Here is a 17,959-nt window from a genome sequence, read left to right on the forward strand (position 1 = left end):
TCTTTCACTCATTCTTTCTGACCGGTTGCTTCTCTTGGCATTGTCTCTTTCAGCTCAGGCTAAAGCAAGCTGGGAGGATGAACAGGGCTAGTACCAGGAGGGATACGTGAAATGGAATGGTCTAAAGAGGGAGTGAAAGACATGGAAGGAGCTTGGCTGGATCCAAGCCAGCATGCTCAGTGGGAGGGGAACACTGGTAATAGCAAATTCTGTTTTTAAGCTTATGGACCCTGCTATCACTTCAGATGATATTTTATGGTCAAGGAATGTCCCTCAACCTATCTCTCCAGCCATCATTCATGACATCCCAGGTGATACCATGGCACTGTAATTTTAATTTTTTTTTTCAAAAACATTTATATATCCTTCTAGGGTGGACAAAGCATACTGCCAAGAAGATTATCCAAGTGACAGTATTTAGCACAGAGCAAGTCATTAATAAATATTTGTGAATACATTTAATAATTAATAAGATGATGGATTCTTCCCTGCTTTTTCTCCTATCTGTGCTCTGACTAAAACCCTACATACTGAGAAATTTGAAAGTTCTAGCAAATGTAAATATGACAAACAGGCAGGACCACTACTTACCACTCGATGGTAGGCAGAGGAGACCCAAAGAAGGCACAGTCCAGTAAGGCAGGTCTGTTTGCGATGACCTGATAGAGTGTGTTTGCAGATGTAAGGATTCGTGGTGGCTCAGCTAAAAATGTTGTGAAAAGGTAAAGTAAATATTAAGATAAAATAAACATTTAGGCCCACTGTGTATTTCTACATCTTTTTAAGGTCATTAGAGTTCATAGTAAGGCACAGCCAATGTATCTCTCCCCTTAGGTTCTCAGGCAGGTATGACCCTACTGGTCACTCAAGGTGGAAAAACACAAGTTTTCTCCCTCTGCCTCACGTTTGCATCTTACTCAAGCATAGCTTGTGATAACTGATTTCTTTATATCTCCTACTACACGGTGAGTTCCTTGCAGGCAAAGAATGGGATTTTTTACTGTCTTCTCTCCATAAATCAGCACAGTATTTGGCACAAAATAATGACTAAATACATTTTTTGTTGAATGGCCCATCAGAATACACAAGTTGGCAGAAAAAGCAGAATGCTTTTTTCTGGTTGTCAAAACACAACCAGAATCGGAACCGCTTCCTGTACATCCATCAACGTCTTGATGGCTCAGCTCTTCATGTGATTTTACTGACCTTCATTTCAAGCATGAAGGAAAAAATACCACATATTGGTTGGCTTCCTGACCTTAATTCTATTTGAAAGGGAGCCTACTCCACTTAAAGAGTTGAAATATAATTCCTTGGTATCATGAAAAACATTCTCATCTAAATTTTACTTCTAACAAATCTGATATTTTGGTCATTTTTGTTTCATAAGGGAAATGTAATGTTCACAAAAACCAATCACTTCAGAACATTTATGTCATCGTTTTCAAAACATATTATTATGAATTGATAAATAAATATACATCTGTGACTTAGATCAATGCTAAACATTATGATTAACAACTGATTTTCAAAAATCAGAATCATGAAATTTTCATTTGTCTTATCAGTTTCTAAGGATGGTACAATAGTCACATTCAGTTATTAAGAGCAAACCAATGCTCTTTTCCTTTTGAGAGGTTTGACACAATGTAACCATCAGATTGTATCTTATCTATCTTCCTATATCCTTTCCAGTTCCAAGTGCTATGCCACTGCATGCTGCTGCTGCTGCTGCTAGGTCGCTTCAGTCGTGTCCGACTCTGTGCGACCCCATAGATGGCAGCCCACCAGGCTCCCCTGTCCTTGGGATTCTCCAGGCAAGAACACTGGAGTGGGCTGCCATTTCCTTCTCCAATGCATGAAAGTGAAAAGTGAAAGTGAAGTCGCTCAGTGGTATCCGACTTGTAGCGACCCCATGAACTGTAGCCTGCCAGGCTCCTCCATCCATGGGATTTTCCAGGCAACAGTACTGGAGTGGGTTACCATTGCCTTCTCCATGCCACTGCATAGCAGATGCTTAATGTATTTCTGCTGAATGAATGAAAAACAACAATGGTCATTAATTGAATTTGCCATATCTTTAATAAAGGGAGAGCTTACCCAGCACATTTACAAATGCATTTGCCAGTAAATATCCATATTCGTTAGAGGCATTGCACTGATACACTGCACTTGATCTTTCTTGAACTTTGGAAAAAATAATGGTGTCGCCATCTATTTTTCTGCTGGGGTCATCAGGGGCAACTGTTTGGATATAAAAACAAAAAGTATACATTCATTCCTATTTACTTAAAAGATGTACAACTTGAGGTCTAATTTAGAGTAAGCAGAAGACTGATCTAGGTATATATGCAGTGAGAAAGAAAACCAACAACCAGGCAGCAACCATTAATTTCCTTCCTCAGAATTTAGTTATCACTTATCAGCATGGGTATCCTCTTGATATCCATTCAGTTTTAAATGGATTGATTCTTTTCAATATTATTTTGACAGAGGTAGGGGAAAAAAACCACAAGTAAGGTGTAAACTGCAATACAAATTCAGGAAAACATTACCTTGTTCACAAAAAATTACTGTAATTTATTAGAAGGAAAGTTAAGTATCAAATGTTAATCACTCAGTTGTATCCAACTCTTTATGACCCCATGGACTATATAGCCCATTAGGCTCTTCTGTCCATGGAATTCTCCAGGCAAGAATACTGGACTGGGTTGCCATTTCTTCCTCCAGAAGATCTTCCCAACCCAGGAATCAAACTTGGGTCTCCTGCAGTCGCAGGCAGATTCTTGACTGTCTGAGCCACCAGGAGGAGATAGCAAAAAGCAGTCCAAAAATATAAAACCCTCTACATCATTTGAACTTGTATATTTTAAAAGCCTCTTATTGAAGCAGATATGTAAGTAAGTATAGGGTTAATTATCAAATGTGAAAATATGTATTTTCCTGCTTTGGCAATTCGGGAAGCTAAAGTAGAAATAAACTCTGTGAAATTTCTCTTAAAGGTAGCAGTTTCAGTTAGATTTCTCAATTATCTAAAAAAATGTTAAGACCACAGTTGATCCTATCTAAAGCGGAATGGAACAAGTTGGTAATATATGAGAATTCAGTCCAACGCATGACCAACAATTTGGAAATGCCATGCTATTGTACATGTATTTATTTTTGTGAACACTAAATCTTAGGGTGTAACCTTACATGGCTTTAAAAGTGCACTAAAAGGGGTATTAGGTATCTGTCTCAGCATGCTGATCAAAACCAACTCTAAATAACAGCACCCATATATGCACTATTCCAGATAAACCATAATGGAAAGGAATAAGAAAAAAAAGTCTATGTAGGTAAAACTGAATCACTTTGCTGTAAAGCAGAAATTAATGTGGCATGGTAAATCAACTATACTTCAATAAAACAAATTAAAACAATAAATAATAGCACCCTTCCTCTTAAACTGTTCTTGGAACCTGAACCACTTACTAGCCTATACTTACATTCTAAACACCATTTCTCCTCTTTGATGACAAGAAAAGGATGGGCACCTAAGACATATTTATTACTGCCTTTAGACTCCTTTATCACTTTAAAAAGTTTCATCTGTGGGTTATTAATGAAAATAAATAACAAAAGACATCACACTAGTGTTATTCATCCTTGTTTAACCACACATATTCCAAATATCATGCCCACTCATTCTCATTCTGCATTAGTTTCTACTGAGGCTGAGCAATAAGTTTACTCTAAACTTATTGGCTTAAAACTACACACATTTACTATCACACCATTCTGTATGTAGTTGTATGTCTGACATTCTAATCACAATTGATAGCTAACTTAGAAAATCATCTTAGTATAGCACATGGAACACTGCTCAACGCTATGTGGCAGCCTGGATGCAAGGGGTGTTTGAGGGAGAATGAATACATGTGTATGTATGACTGGTTCCCTTTGCAGTTCACCTGAAACTGTCACAACATTGTTTGCTAACTGGCTATACCCCAATAAAGTAAGTAAGTGTTAGTCGCTCAGTCGTGCCCGACTCTTTGTGACCCCATGGACGGCAGCCTACCAGGCTCCTTTGTCCATGAGATTCTCCAGGCAAGGATACTGGAGTGGGTTGCCATTTCCTTCTCCAGGGGATCTTCCCAACCCAGGGATTGAACTCGGGTCTCCTGCACTGCAGGCAGATTCTTTATTGACTGAGCTACAAGGGAAGCCCTATACCCCAATACAAAATAAAAATTAAAAAAAATAAAATCAAAAGAAAAACAAACCAACAAACAAAAAGGAACAAAGAGTACTCTCTTAGACAGTCCAGTTACTTCAACTAGTGATGGAGTGAGCCATGGTACTTTGAGCTGGCGGACTTCCCTGGGTCCAGTGGTTAAGACTCCCTGCTTCCATTGCCTGGGGCATGGGTTCGATCCCTGGTTGGGGAACTAAGCTCCTGAATGCTGTGTTGTGGCCGAAAAACAAAAAAAGAAACAATTTGAGTTGGCACCTTAGCTCACATCCACTGTTTATGATTCTAATGATTTCAAAATGGCCTTAAGGAACATGTTCTTCCAACCAGAAGAAAAATACAAGTTTCAATTCCTTGGACAGAGTATAGATTTCCTCAGCAGAGGAAAGACATGCCACACTGCCCTAGGAAGTGGATGAGACCTGTGGCCGGCTGTCAGGTACCCTGAGAATGCAGCATCCCTCAGGGAGGCCTCTGTTCCCCGTCCTGCATCCCAAGTCTAGGATCATCTCCGCTTTGCCGACTCGCACATTCTCAGCAATGTCCTTCCACTGCCTCGGCACAGCATGTTGGGACAGAGCAGCATCTCTGGAGTCTCCTCTGTCAATTCTTCTCGGTGTTTTTTGGTGTGCATTCTGACTGCACTTCTGTGGACCCGCCAGGCAGTGGAGGGCTGGGAGTCCCTCCCAGGTCCTTGAATATACCGAGCTCTTAAAAGCCACACCACTGTGTGTTTAATGGGGATAGAGTTCCAGTTTTTCATGGTGAGAAAGTTCTGGAGATCTATTTCACAATAGTGTGAAAGTACTGTAACACTACTGAACTGTACTCTTAAAAATGATTAAGACGGCAAATGTTCTGTTATGTGTGTGTGTGTTTTAACTGAAGTATAGTTGATTTACAATGTTGCACCAATCTTGATATATAGCAAGTGACTCAGTTTTTACACATATATACATTCTTTTTAAAATAATTTTTTCTATACTGCTTTATCCCAGGAAATGGGATATAGTTCCCTGTGCTAGACAGTAGGACCTGTTATATGTTTTTTCAACCACGGTAAAAAGTTACCTTGCCATGAACATGGAAGACCAGCTCAACTCACAAAGCCACTAGGACCATCTTCCCCTGGTGGGGGTTCATCAGGCACAACACACACCATTTAGAGCAGCTTTTATGTAGCCCAAAGCTTGTTTTTTTTTTCCTGCTAGCAATGCTTTCCAATTTTTTTTTTTTTCTTTCTTTAACCTGAGAGGCCTCTGAGTGTATCTGCCTTATTTCTGCTAAATGGAGCAGCCTCCAAATATTTATTTTTGGAGATGTATTTAGGAATCAAATAAGCCCCTCTAGGTAAGAGTAATAAGAGTAAATAAGCACATATTTCTCCATGGGGGTTTGGTCTACCAGCCAAACGCTGGTTTGGTTTTCCTTGAGTACTTACTAAAGAAACACCAGCAAACCCGGGACCGTCACAGTGACATACGGGAGCTCAGCAGGTACTGGACAAAGAATAAAACCACTGGTGCAGAGAGATTTGAAGCCTTTGAATTCTGTGTCCTGGCTACTGAGTGAGAGTAACTCTCCAGTATCTAAACCCAAATTTCCCAAAGACATAATTAATTCCAGGAATACCAACTTCGATTGCTATAAATGCACACTGGGTAAAAAAACTTAAGAGCACAGACATCCCCACCATACAAAGCCCCAGAGGTGAGGTTCAGAACTGGGGTGACAGTCTTCCAATAATACTTTCTTTTATTCTACCCTTCCTGACATGGCTGGCCAAAAACACGAATGTTTCCAACATTTAGAAAATAAGAAAAACAATAAGTGCCAGTATACAAGTAAAAACTACTATCAAATTTTAAAATATTTTTGTATCTAATGCATAGTTTTATTTTAAAAAGAGCTTCATGAAACAGACTAAGGAGAGAAAAGTATATGTATCTCGAAGGTGAGAAACTAGAGACTTAGTGGTTTGTTTAATGTACAATTACTGCTCAGATTTCCTGAGTTAGTCTTCTCTATAAACATCTCCTGAAATCTGAACATCTGTGCATAATGTAGAACAAATCTCTGAATGAAGAGATGAATTTTCTTCTTCATCTAGGTATTAGATCCCCTGTGAAGGGATGGCCACTGAGCTCTTTTGAAAAAAGATGACTTGGTGGAATCTTGGGGAGTCCTAGACCACATCTCCTTTCCTCTGCCTGCTTATTATGTATCACTGTCTTTCAATCCCTCCCTCCATATCAGCAAAATATGTAACTGTGGCAGGAGGAGGCCTTCTGTCTACTCTTATTCTCTTCATTCCAGCCCCTTCTCATCTTTTAGAGAAAAGGGGACTTTTAATATAATAAAAGTATGATCTTACAGATGCTCCACTTGGAAGAATCCGAGAGATCTACCTCAGTTCACAAGGGGGATGATTAAAGATCTACAAGCATTAGGCTCTCCCACTGTCTCCCAGGACAGGGTCAGGAATCTTGGTGTCCACAGCCTTGACCTTGGACATTTTCTTTCTGGTCCTAGGTTCTATTTTCACACTTTCCCAGACACTGTGGGTCACACAGTAAAAACTAGGAGTTCTTTTTTGGCATCAGCACCTCTTCTTCTGCAGCTGTGTTTTTGACTTCTGCATGTGGTTTCAAACATGTTTTATGCAAATTCCATATTTAATACTTTTTTTGTTTTTGCTTCAAGGAAAGTTTAAAGTAACCTGGTCAGTCCTAGGGGATGGAGCTTTGAAAGACATTGAGATTAGGGCCCTGACTCTTTCTGAATGAATTCTTCCAGTTTTGTAAAAGAGTAGGTGCCAGGTCTTAAATGCACAGTCACAAGCCAGCAACACTATATTTTGCTAACAAATCCCAAGTCTGACCCTTTCCTGTTCTTTTACTGGCAGCCAGAACCTACAGAGGTGGGGGCGGGGTGGGGGCAGGGAGAGAGTGACCATGTCCCTAGGTGACTGTCTACACATCAGGAGTGGGGAGGTGTCTGCTACTGTGGTCCTCTGCTAATGTTCTGTTGCACGGCGCCTGGCGGGGAGGTCAGGCACCTGGCGGGATGCTGCACTATGATGCTGCGGAAGCACAGTTGTTCCTGCCCCTGCCCCTCAGCAACTGGTCCGGCCAAGGTTTCTGCAACCTCCTAGGGAGAAGGTGTCAGCAAGCCAGCCTGTGCTCCCAGCTAACCTTTGAGGTCTACTCTGGCTCCCCCTTTAATCCTTACCATGCCGATTCTGTGTCCTATATTGTAGCAGATCTTGCTCTCTCCTGCCTTCTCCTGTCTCTCTGCCATCCTTCATTCTTGCCCTATCACTGCTGAATGTATCTGTGGGTTGCAAATTCAGCAAACTACAGATGACAAGCTGCAGTCTCTTGTTTCCAGAATGGTCCCCAAACCTCAGTTCTATTTAGAGGCCTCCGAATTAACAGGTAAACTATCACGCAGGGCGGACAGGGGAGAGGCAGGAGGCTCCTCAAACTTCTACAGATTTTTGGACAGTTTTCTTCTTCATTTACTCCCTATCTTGGATCAGGGAGGTCAGTGCAAGGAGGGGGCATATAGAGTTCACTTTAACTAGCTGTTTAAGACTCAGTGTCTCAAATGAACTCATTTACAGAAAGACTCACAGACATAGGGAACAGACTTATAGGTGGGGAGCGCTGGGGGAATGGATTGGGAATTTGGGATTAGTAGATGTAAACTATTACATTTAGATTAGATAAACAATAAGGTCCAACTGTTGAGCACAGGAAACTATATTCAATATTCTGGGATAAATTGTTAACAGAAAAGAAAACGAAAAAGAATGTATATACATGTATAACTGAATCACTCTGCTGTACAGTAGAAATTCACACATTACAAATCAACTATACATGAATACAATTAAAATTTTTTAAAAAATTGAACATTGAAAAAAATTTTTAATTATTTAAAAATTTAAAAAACAGACTTAGGGTCTAGCCAAGAAGTCATTCACCAGAAGCTGTAGATGGACCAGTAGCTGACAGTGGGAGTGGGGAACTGTACTGGCCCTGCCGTGCCCTCCTGCAGAGAGCTGAGTCCCCACCAGGTACCTCGAACCCATCAGCTTTCAATTCTGAGATTACAAACAGTAATCCATGCATTTTTAGCTTGGCCTCCAGATGTGAAGGAAGATACCTTCCAGGGACACTTCTCATCAGTTCAGTTCAAGTCAGTCACTCAGTCATGTCCGACTCTTTGCAACCCCATGGACTGCAGCATGCCAGATCTCCCAGTCCATCACCAACTCATGGAACTTACTCAAACTCATGTCCATCAAGTCGGTGATGCCATCCAACCATCTCATCCTCTGTCATCTCCTTCTCCTCCCCCCATCAATCTTTCCCAGCATCAGGGTCTTTTCCAATGAGTCAGCTCTTTGCATCAGGTGACCAAAGTACTGGAGTTTCAGCTTCAGCATCAGTTCTTCCAATGAATATTCAGGACTCATTTCCTTTAGGATGGACTGGTTGGATCTCCTTGCAGTCCAAGGGAGCCTCAAGAGTCTTCTCCAAAACCACAGTTCAAAAGTATCAATTCTTTGGTGCTCAGCTTTCTTTATACACTTCTCATCACCTCGATATAAACAGGCAGCATCTGCTCCCGGCATTGGGTCCCTGGCTTTGCTGCCAGGCTGCATGGCATTTTCTCTTCCTACTTGTCCACCAGAGTGCCCACTCTGAGGCACACCAGAGGCAGAGGGCCCTTGATCTGCAGGCATCGTCAACTCTGATCCCAGCTCTGCTAAGTCTCTTAAGACATACTTCGGGGATGGAAGAAATCAACTGGTTTTGAACCTGATTTGAGAGATTTTGTTCTAACTCTTTCTGCTCTGGACCCAGTCAGATGATGTGGGGTTACAGAGGACAGGTTCCACTTGTCTCCAGGGACCTACACTCCATCCCCCAAATGCCAGCCTTTCATAGTTGATCCTTCCCCCAAATATTTCATTTAAAGGGGACTGTCTATGAGTGCAACTTCAAAGCTCATTTTAAAAACTGAAGTCTAGTTGACTTACAATATTATATTAATTTCAGGTGCACAACACAGTGAGTCAATATTTTATAATAGATTATACTCCAAATAAAGTTACAAAATACTGGCTATATTCCCTGTGCTGGACATTACACCCTTCAGTCTTACTTATGTTATACCCAAATAGTGCAAAACTCTCAATACAGCTGGAGTTACAGGTTCCCTGAGAGGCACCACCTGTGCCTCGTTTGGAAGGATACACACTGAGAGAACCAGAAGGAAAGATCAGCTTCCTTATTTTATCTCCCCTTATCCCTGTGTCACTGACCCATCTACATCTCAATTTCCCCCTGCTTCTGATTGCATTCTGACTGCTGAGCTTGAGGATTTATCTTTTCAACATTGCCTGGCTCCCCAGTTTCCCCACTGAGAAATGATGGATGTCCCCCTCCCAGTTGTCAGTTTCACTGAGGCCAGATCTCAGGGGTACGTTTAACCTTCCATAAATCGGCACAGAATCTCTGAGCTAGAAACTTGGTACCGAAAGTGCTGAGCATGCTCTATCCCTCATTGCCATTCTGAATACATTCCTACCGGAAAGCTTACTTTTTAGTTCAGGGCTTCCTTCCACTTCTCAGTTTTCACTCATATGTCCCTGAGAGTGGCAACAGCTTCCCAATGTACAATGACAAAATATTCTGCTGTTTTTCCTGATTCTGATCCTAGTTAAAATTTGGAGTAGAAATATCCAAACCCATTTTGCTGGACTCTTTAGTATCTGTGCTCTCCCAGGAACATATTTCCTTTTACAATAAACGCAGGCTGTCTGGTTCTGAGCATCTGATAAAGATTGTGTTGTGTGACAAACTACTAATAAACACTCACAGAAGCGGGTCTCTCACTCTACCTAGACCTGGAGCAAGCAGTAAGACCTTGATGGTTAGAATTATCAGGAACTTGGGCTGTTTAAAATCTGCCAGTATTTTTCAGATTCATCTTAGGGTGAAGACTATTTAATGAAAGCCAGTTTAATGGATCTTTTGGGTATGGGAGAGTAGAACCAATTTTTGATTCTGGCTTGGAGGCAATGAAGGGCTTTCCTGATAGCTTAGTTGGTAAAGAATCTGCCTGCAGTGCATGAGACCTTAGTTGGACCCAGGAAGATCTGCTGGAGAAGGGATAGGCTACCCACTCCAGTATTCTTGGGCTTCCCTTGTGGCTCAGCTGGTAAAAAATTCACCTGCAAAGCGGGAGACCTGGGTTTGATTCCTGGGTTGGGAAGATCCCCTGGAGAAGGGAAAGCTACCCACTCCAGTATTCTGGCCTGGAGAATTCCATGGACTGCATAATGTATGTGTGGACTGTATAGTCCATGGGGTCGCAAAGAGTTGGACATGACTGAGCAATTTTCACTTTGGAAGGAATGAGGAGTCAAGTTGCTCTATATTGTATCTTAATTCTGAAGGTTGTCTTTACTGAATGTCTTTACAGATTATTATGCTACTGATGGGGAGGGTGAACACAATGTGGGGTTTTAAACAGAAACCAATTTCTCTCTCTCTCTCTAAGAAGGGGAAAATGTCCAAAGATTCTCCTGTCAATAGCAGCTGGTGGAAGGTGGAATCAAGAAAATGGAGAGGCAGTGGGCTCTCTGTGGATGGCCATGCTTAGGAATCCAAGAGGAGGGAGATGCAATATCCATTTTACTTTTTTTTTTTTCTTTACTATAATGCCCTTCTAAGAGACTCAAACGTCTAACCAAGTTTTTTAAAACTGGTCTTTGCTATGATTTAGAAGATTGAGGGACAGCTTGTGGCTACACTCTGGGGGACTGTTCTAGGCAGCCTGGAGAAGCTGGCTAAGAGCTGGAGTGGTCCAGGGAAGGTGGCGGAAGAGGTGATACTTGGCAGTTAAGATCATGTAAACATTGGTCAAGAATGATCTCAGTAATGCTTGGGGAGGGAAGATGGGTCAAAGACAGAACATCCAGCATACGACTGAGGTCAGAAGATACGTTCTTCTTTGGGCATTAAATGGAACAGTGACCTCTCAAGACTGGAGAACTTGGGAACATCTGAGCTCTATTAGGAATGGGCCTAATAATTTAAAACCTCTTTAAATTAAGACAGCCGTATTTCTTATTACCAAATCCACTGTCTCTATTCCTAGCCTCCCTAACACCTCCTCCAACTCCTGTGATGTTTCCACACATCACTTGACATTTGGAACAAAGCAGATAATGTGAACTTTCCGGTGGGTGTTTATTTCTCACCCTGTCACTGTTCCTATGACTCACACGAAAAACAGGAACAACTGCAAAGTTCCAATCAGTGCATACTGTTCTGTTAATAGCATAGACAATTCAGTCATAATAAATTATACCTAAAGATAACAAAATTAAAACCTACAGGTAATCTGGTGCTTCTGTGTAACTTACATATGACTTCCTTCCTTAAGTCAAGCTATTTTATCATCATTTGTCTCCTGTGGAGAAATCACTATGCTCCAAAAACATACTGCAACTGGAGCCAATCAAGGAAACTTACTTTCTATCGGGACTCCATTTGATAACCAGCTAATTCTGGGTTTTGGGTTGCCATTCGCTCTGCAGATGAGGGTTCCATCCTCTTCAGGGGACAGCACAAGATTTTGAGGTGCTATGATCCAGTATGGAGCCGCTTTATGAGGAAAGGAGAAAAACACCACAAAATTTAGTCAAGTAAATTATTCTAGGAAATTCAGTACACTGAACCATCTTAATGATAAAAATAAGTATGTTGCAAACTATTTGTTAATTTCATTTTTTTTTTTAGAATGAACAGACTTCTAAGTGATACTTCAAAGAACACTTCAGATTTTCAAAAGAATGTTTAAAGAGACTCACTGACATCTATGTATCATTTCAAGAGCCTTTTGATTCAAATATCATCATCTTGTTCTACGCTGTATGGATCAGATATCAAAGAGGTAACAGATTTCTCTAAAGTTGTACAGCAATTTAGAGGTACAGATAGGGATACTAAAGAGGAATTTAAATTCTAAGCCCTGTAGAATACATACAGTTATAAAATTAGTAAGCAATTTTTAAAGCTTTGCAGTTTTTGAAGCACTGCCGAGTGAGTAGAGTGTTCCTGTAAGCCCTTCACCCGCTTTCTCTAATGTTAACATCTTACAAAACCATGGTACAGATTCCAGAACAAGAAATTAACATGCTACAATACCATCAACTCAACTACACACTGTACTAGGCTTTCCCCAGATTTTCCACTGTCTTATTTCTGTTCCAGGACCCTCTCCTGGATATCACATTGCATTTAATTGTCACATCTTCTTACTTAGTTTCCTCTAATCTGAAAGTTTCTTGGTCTTTCTTTGTTTTTCATGAACCTGGGACTTTTAAAGACTACTAGTAAGTTATTGTGTAGAACATCTTTTTTTTTTTAATCAAGAGCTTTTCATTTTTTATAACAAAGAACAATATCCTCATTTTATCATTATCAGGACAGAAATGGAGAAAAGTAATTATATGTGTGTTAGCTGTGTAAACATATATCAATGTTAATTACTTCCCCAACTCTATAAATAAGTTCTCTATCGTCTCTTTTTTTTTCATAAAGCATTTTTTCTTTGAACTTCTTCCCAGACTTAGAAAGGAGAACTAGTCAATTGAATTCTTTCAGGGATAAATCAAACTTACTAAATTGATTAATCTTCATATTTTTCCTAAGGCACGTTCTCCATTTCTTATCTGTAACCAAAATATTTTGTGAAACGTTCCAACACGCCCTCATTCCTAGAGAATGTTTATACCAGCGACAATTGAATTCTCATACAGATCAACAGGAAGGTTTTAAGTGAAACAAAAGCTTTTCCACCTAAGGTCAAATTTAGTGATTTCTGAGTGAAGAATTCCTGAATTGCTAGATTATAATCACCATCCAACCACCATCATTAGTATCATCATCATTACTTTTTTAAAAAAGATTACATTCCATCTAGTTACTATCAAATACTGGTTACATTGCCTGTGTTGTACAATAGATCCTTGTAGCTTATTTTAAAAATCATAGTTTGTACCTCTTAACCTCCTACTTTATTGCCCCTCTCTCCTTCCCTCTCCCGACTGGTAACCACTATGGTACATCTGTTTTTACTAGAGTTTTTCCTGATGATTTTTCACAATTCAACTGAGGTTTTGAGTGATGGAACCTTCTAACTGCATTACATCTGGGAGCACACGATATTGACATGGCTTATTACTGGTTTATGAACCTTGATCACTTGGTTAGAGTGATGCCTGCCAGCTCTCTCCACTGTACAGTTACTATTTTCCTGCTTTCCACATTCTATTCATTAGAAGCAGGCAACTTCAGCCCTTACTCAAGGGGAGGGTGATTAAGCTCTGTCTCCTTTAAGGATGAGGAGTGAAGAATCTGTGGACATACATTAAACCTACCTCAGTAATTAATCTGGATGTGGGTGGGTAAGGGGAGAAAAAACACTCAGGCTATGCAAACAACCTGTTTCGCTTGAAAGTTTGATCAAGTAATTTCATCATTTTATTTATTTATTTTTGAGAGTTATGTTTTATTACAATGTAAGCCTAGGAGACAGGACTCTCAGATCACTTTGAGGGGCTGCTCTGAGGAGGCAAGGGGGCATCCAGTAATTTTAGCACTCATCACTGGCTCTTGCCTCCAGCAGTTACAACTGTGGAATTCTAATGGTGATTTTCTATTTCCTTCATTCTTTCAACACTTATTAATTGGAATCTTCTGCAAGGAAGATCTGAGGGAGCAAATTTTTAACCTGATTTAAAAGCTCTATGAATGGCAATGAGAAGAGATTCAAGGTACCATGAGTACTGATATAAATTTACATTATTATTACTGAAGAATATAATTAAAGGCATTTAATGAAAGATTCTCATGGAGGAAAGAACCATGTATTTTAGACAATGATATACCTTTAACTGTGACGGAAATGGTATGATGGATGGCTCCTAATGAATTTTTGGCTATACACTGGTAATTTCCAGAGTCTGCTTCTGTAACCTGAACGATTTGCAGAGTTTTCTTAAAGTTCCTATAAAATGTCCGATTGATGGGAAGTGTTCCATCTTCTTTTATCCAGTAAATCATTGGGGTAGGCCTGATAAGGTAAACAGAAAATAACATCACGAAAAAACATTCGTGATAAAGATCATGAGGAACAGATAAATATTTTAAGTAACCACACACTTTTATTAAGTAATGCTCAAAACCTTACATTTCAGTCTGTAAGTTACCATTTTCACACAAGCTAACTGATGGCACACCATGAACTCTGACTTCAGGGATCTGTTGAGAATGGCAGCGAGACTTACTTGACTGAAGGGACCTAATTATTATCTTCAAAGTTCTGATGAAGGAGATACTCTTGGAAAATTTTGCATGACTAGACTATATCAATCAAAAGAATGACCATGAAATTGACAATACAGAGTTATAATTTTTTTAAAAACTTTTTTTTTTTTTAATGTGGGCCATTTTAAAAGTCTTCATTGAATTTTTGTTCTAATATTTCTTCTCTTTTTATGTTTTGGTCTTTTGGCCATGAGCCACATGGGATCTTAGCTCCCTGACCAGGGACTGAACCCATAACCCCTACATTCTTAGCCACTAGACTGTCAGGGAAGTCCTTCAAGTTACAATTTTTTAATCAGCCAGACTTAAAAAGGTTACAGAAAGAAAGGTTAGAGAAAAACTAACCTAAGGTTAGTTTTTGTGCCCATAAGCTTCCATACACATTTCCATACCAAATGGAAGAATCTCCCTATCTTATAACAGGCCATCTGATGATGTGGATGAGGTGATTAGAGGAATCGTGCTGTTAGTTTAATTTCATTATTAGTGATATTTTAAAACATTATATCCATTGATAGAGGTAGGCCCAACTCACATGCTACTTATTTCTCACCTGTGTTTCTTATTAAATCATGAACTATAGAGACAGATGAAAAGCCAGACTTAGGCTTAGAGTTAAAAAGATCTGCTTCAAAATCCCAGCCCTACTCTAAAGTGCTCTTTGATTTTGGATCTCTGGCCTTTTGGGGCCTCAGTTTCCTCCATTGCCTTAATGGAGACAACAATGCTTGTTTTGATCTGGTGACCTGAGAAGGCTTTCATGAGGGTAAAATAAAAATCCATTCAGCATATTTACTAAGCACTAAACTATAGATGCCCTGGAGGCGGGCATGGCAACCCACTGCAGTATTCTTGCCTGGAGAAGCACCATGGATAGAGGAGCCTGGTGGGCCACAGTCCATGAGTTTCCAGAGTCAGACACGACTGAGTGACTAAGCACAGCTTGGCACAAACTATACAGACCAGGGATCTCCAGGTGGCGCTCCAGTAAAGAATCTGCCTGCCAAAGCAGGAAACCCAAGAGACAGGGGTTCAGTCTCTGGGCTGGGAAGATCCCCTGGAGAAGGAAAGGCAACTCACTCCAGTATTGTTGCCTAGAATATCCCATGGACAGAGGAGCCTGGTGGGCTGCAGTTCGTGGGGTCACAGAGTTGGACGCAACTGTGCACGCACACACAAACACAGACTATAGGTCAAGCATTAAGTTGTGTGTTGGGAAGATAAAAAAAAAAAAAAGAATGGTCCAGGCCCCTCAGGAAGAACACAATATTTATCATTAGAAATACTAGTGGGGTTAATGGGTTGTAGAATTGTTTTTGTTTGTTTACTTGAATAAAAATAACTGAACAGATATACTTGATGAACTGGGTCATGAGTAGTGTTATTTTTTGACATGGCCAGCAGGGGCCTCCATGTGTCTCCAGAGGTATTAATAAAATTTTTCCTGGAGGCCGATTTGGCTTCTAGGAAGGAATGTGATACTCTGAGTCACCAGGTCAAGGACAGCACAGATCAAAACACAACACAACACAACACGTTTCTGAGAGTCCAGTCAATGTTCCAGCAAACGTGCCTTGTCAATGGTACTTGCTCTATGCCAGGCATGAGAGGAAAGTATTCAGAAGCTTGCCTCCAGCATTTCCCTAACATAACAGCTGTTCCTGCAGCTGAGCTGAGGCTTCCCTGGGACTCCTCTCAAGGGCACATGGGTTCTGGGGGTGGTATCAGGTTTGAGGTGTGCAAAGATGAGACAGGCTTCCCTGGTGGCTCAGATGGTAAAGAATCCACCTACAATGTGGGAGACCTGGGTTTGAGCCCTGGGTTGGGAAGATCTCCTAGAGAAGGGCATGGCAACCCACTCCAGTATTCTTGCCTACAGAATTCCCATGGACAGAGCCTGGCTGGCTACAGTCCATGGGGTCACAAAGAGTTGGACAGGACAGAGTAACTAAGCATACACATAGATGAGACAGCTACAAAGAAGCTGGTCTGGTGACGAGCACTAGGAGGTAGAGGATGGGACAGCATGCCAGTGTCAAGGCTAGGCACTAAGAGGCTGAATGAGCTTCCGCTGTTAGGAGAATAAGCCAGAGCTCGATTGCCTAGAAGGATGTGAAAAATTCATGACCAAGAGCTCCACTGCCCTACTAACAGCAGGAGACCCAGAGCTGTGAACCTAAGGCCGAGCTGCTCAGAAGATGCGTAAGCAGGCTCAGATGAAATCAGCCAGATCCAGCCCTGTCACGGCACAACTGCTCTGTATACTTGTAGACAAATCATCAATGACAAACAGCTATTGGTTTTAAGCCTCTACGTTTTGAGATGATGTTAGACAACAGTAGCAAAATAATAAGCTTCATTACAATTACAACAATCATAAGGTGATTACTGACACTTATTTCTAAAGGAACATTTACATTAACAAAACATTTTCATAATATGAAATAACACATGGCCCATTTTGGAAGTAATCATCACATTTTTCTTGATTGCTTAATGGAGTCTCTATCAATGATTCCTGCTATGATACAATATTAATGTCTCTCTACCAATCTACTATGTTTATATAAGAAATGGACATCAAGACAGACAGTATTAACTCACAGCCCTTCTGCAATGCACTCAAGGGAAAGGACATTTCCTCTTAATTCCTCTTTGCGACTTGTATTGCCATCTGGAGTTAAAAATGTTGGTGGCCTCTGTCTATGTGATTTAGCTGCAAACAAGAAGATCAATATGCATTCAAAGTAAGAATATGGATTTCTAGAAGAACAGTTCACTGTCTAAAAATCTAATCCCTTTTTAAATTGATTTACCATTGATTGTGAAATTTGTTAAACAAATACATACATACTCCTTGCCTTATAAATAGCCATCACTCACTCAGCTGGCCAGAAATAGAAACTACTTTGGTTGCATAAGAACTAATAATGAGGACTATTTTCCATTGTATATTTTCCTAATTTGGGTTAGGGTTCTATGTATTTTTGGTGGGTTGGTAAAGTTTCAAAATGTAGACATAGAGAGGAAAATTATGTTATCAAATTATCCACCTCTCAAGATGAGTACTCAGGTCAAAGGGAAAATGGGCTATCTATTTTCTGGAAGATGTTAGGTTTTTCTGAAAGATATGACAATGGACAAGGTCTTTTGGTTTACCCTAGGGACAAAATTATAATCAATTCCATTGATTAATCATGAAGATAAATCATGGTGAACATCTAATATATCAAGATACCCAAATTGTGAGGGTATTTGTAAAATACAAATACAGAACTAGAAAGTGACTGGCAGAGGGTCTGGCAAATGT

At 40.3% G+C, this 17,959-nt stretch overlaps 1 protein-coding gene across 15 annotated transcripts in view; it reads right to left on the bottom strand.

The window, feature by feature from the left end:
* The window catches only part of NRCAM (neuronal cell adhesion molecule), a 94,589-nt gene that overhangs the window by 56,569 nt on the left and 20,061 nt on the right, over nt 1-17,959 (bottom strand). For all 15 annotated transcript variants that reach the window (XM_040260855.1, XM_040260854.1, XM_040260849.1 and 12 more), the window contains 5 exons: nt 17,254-17,365; nt 14,211-14,395; nt 11,791-11,922; nt 2,101-2,244; nt 592-703 (listed from right to left, as the gene is read on the bottom strand). In XM_040260855.1, coding sequence (XP_040116789.1) covers nt 592-703; nt 2,101-2,244; nt 11,791-11,922; nt 14,211-14,395; nt 17,254-17,365 — 685 coding nt within the window. The remainder of the gene's footprint in view (nt 1-591; nt 704-2,100; nt 2,245-11,790; nt 11,923-14,210; nt 14,396-17,253; nt 17,366-17,959) is intronic.

The sequence above is a fragment of the Oryx dammah genome, unplaced genomic scaffold (assembly GCF_014754425.2).
Source record: "Oryx dammah isolate SB20612 unplaced genomic scaffold, SCBI_Odam_1.1 HiC_scaffold_18, whole genome shotgun sequence".
In the NCBI taxonomy this organism is placed as follows: Eukaryota; Metazoa; Chordata; class Mammalia; order Artiodactyla; family Bovidae; genus Oryx; species Oryx dammah.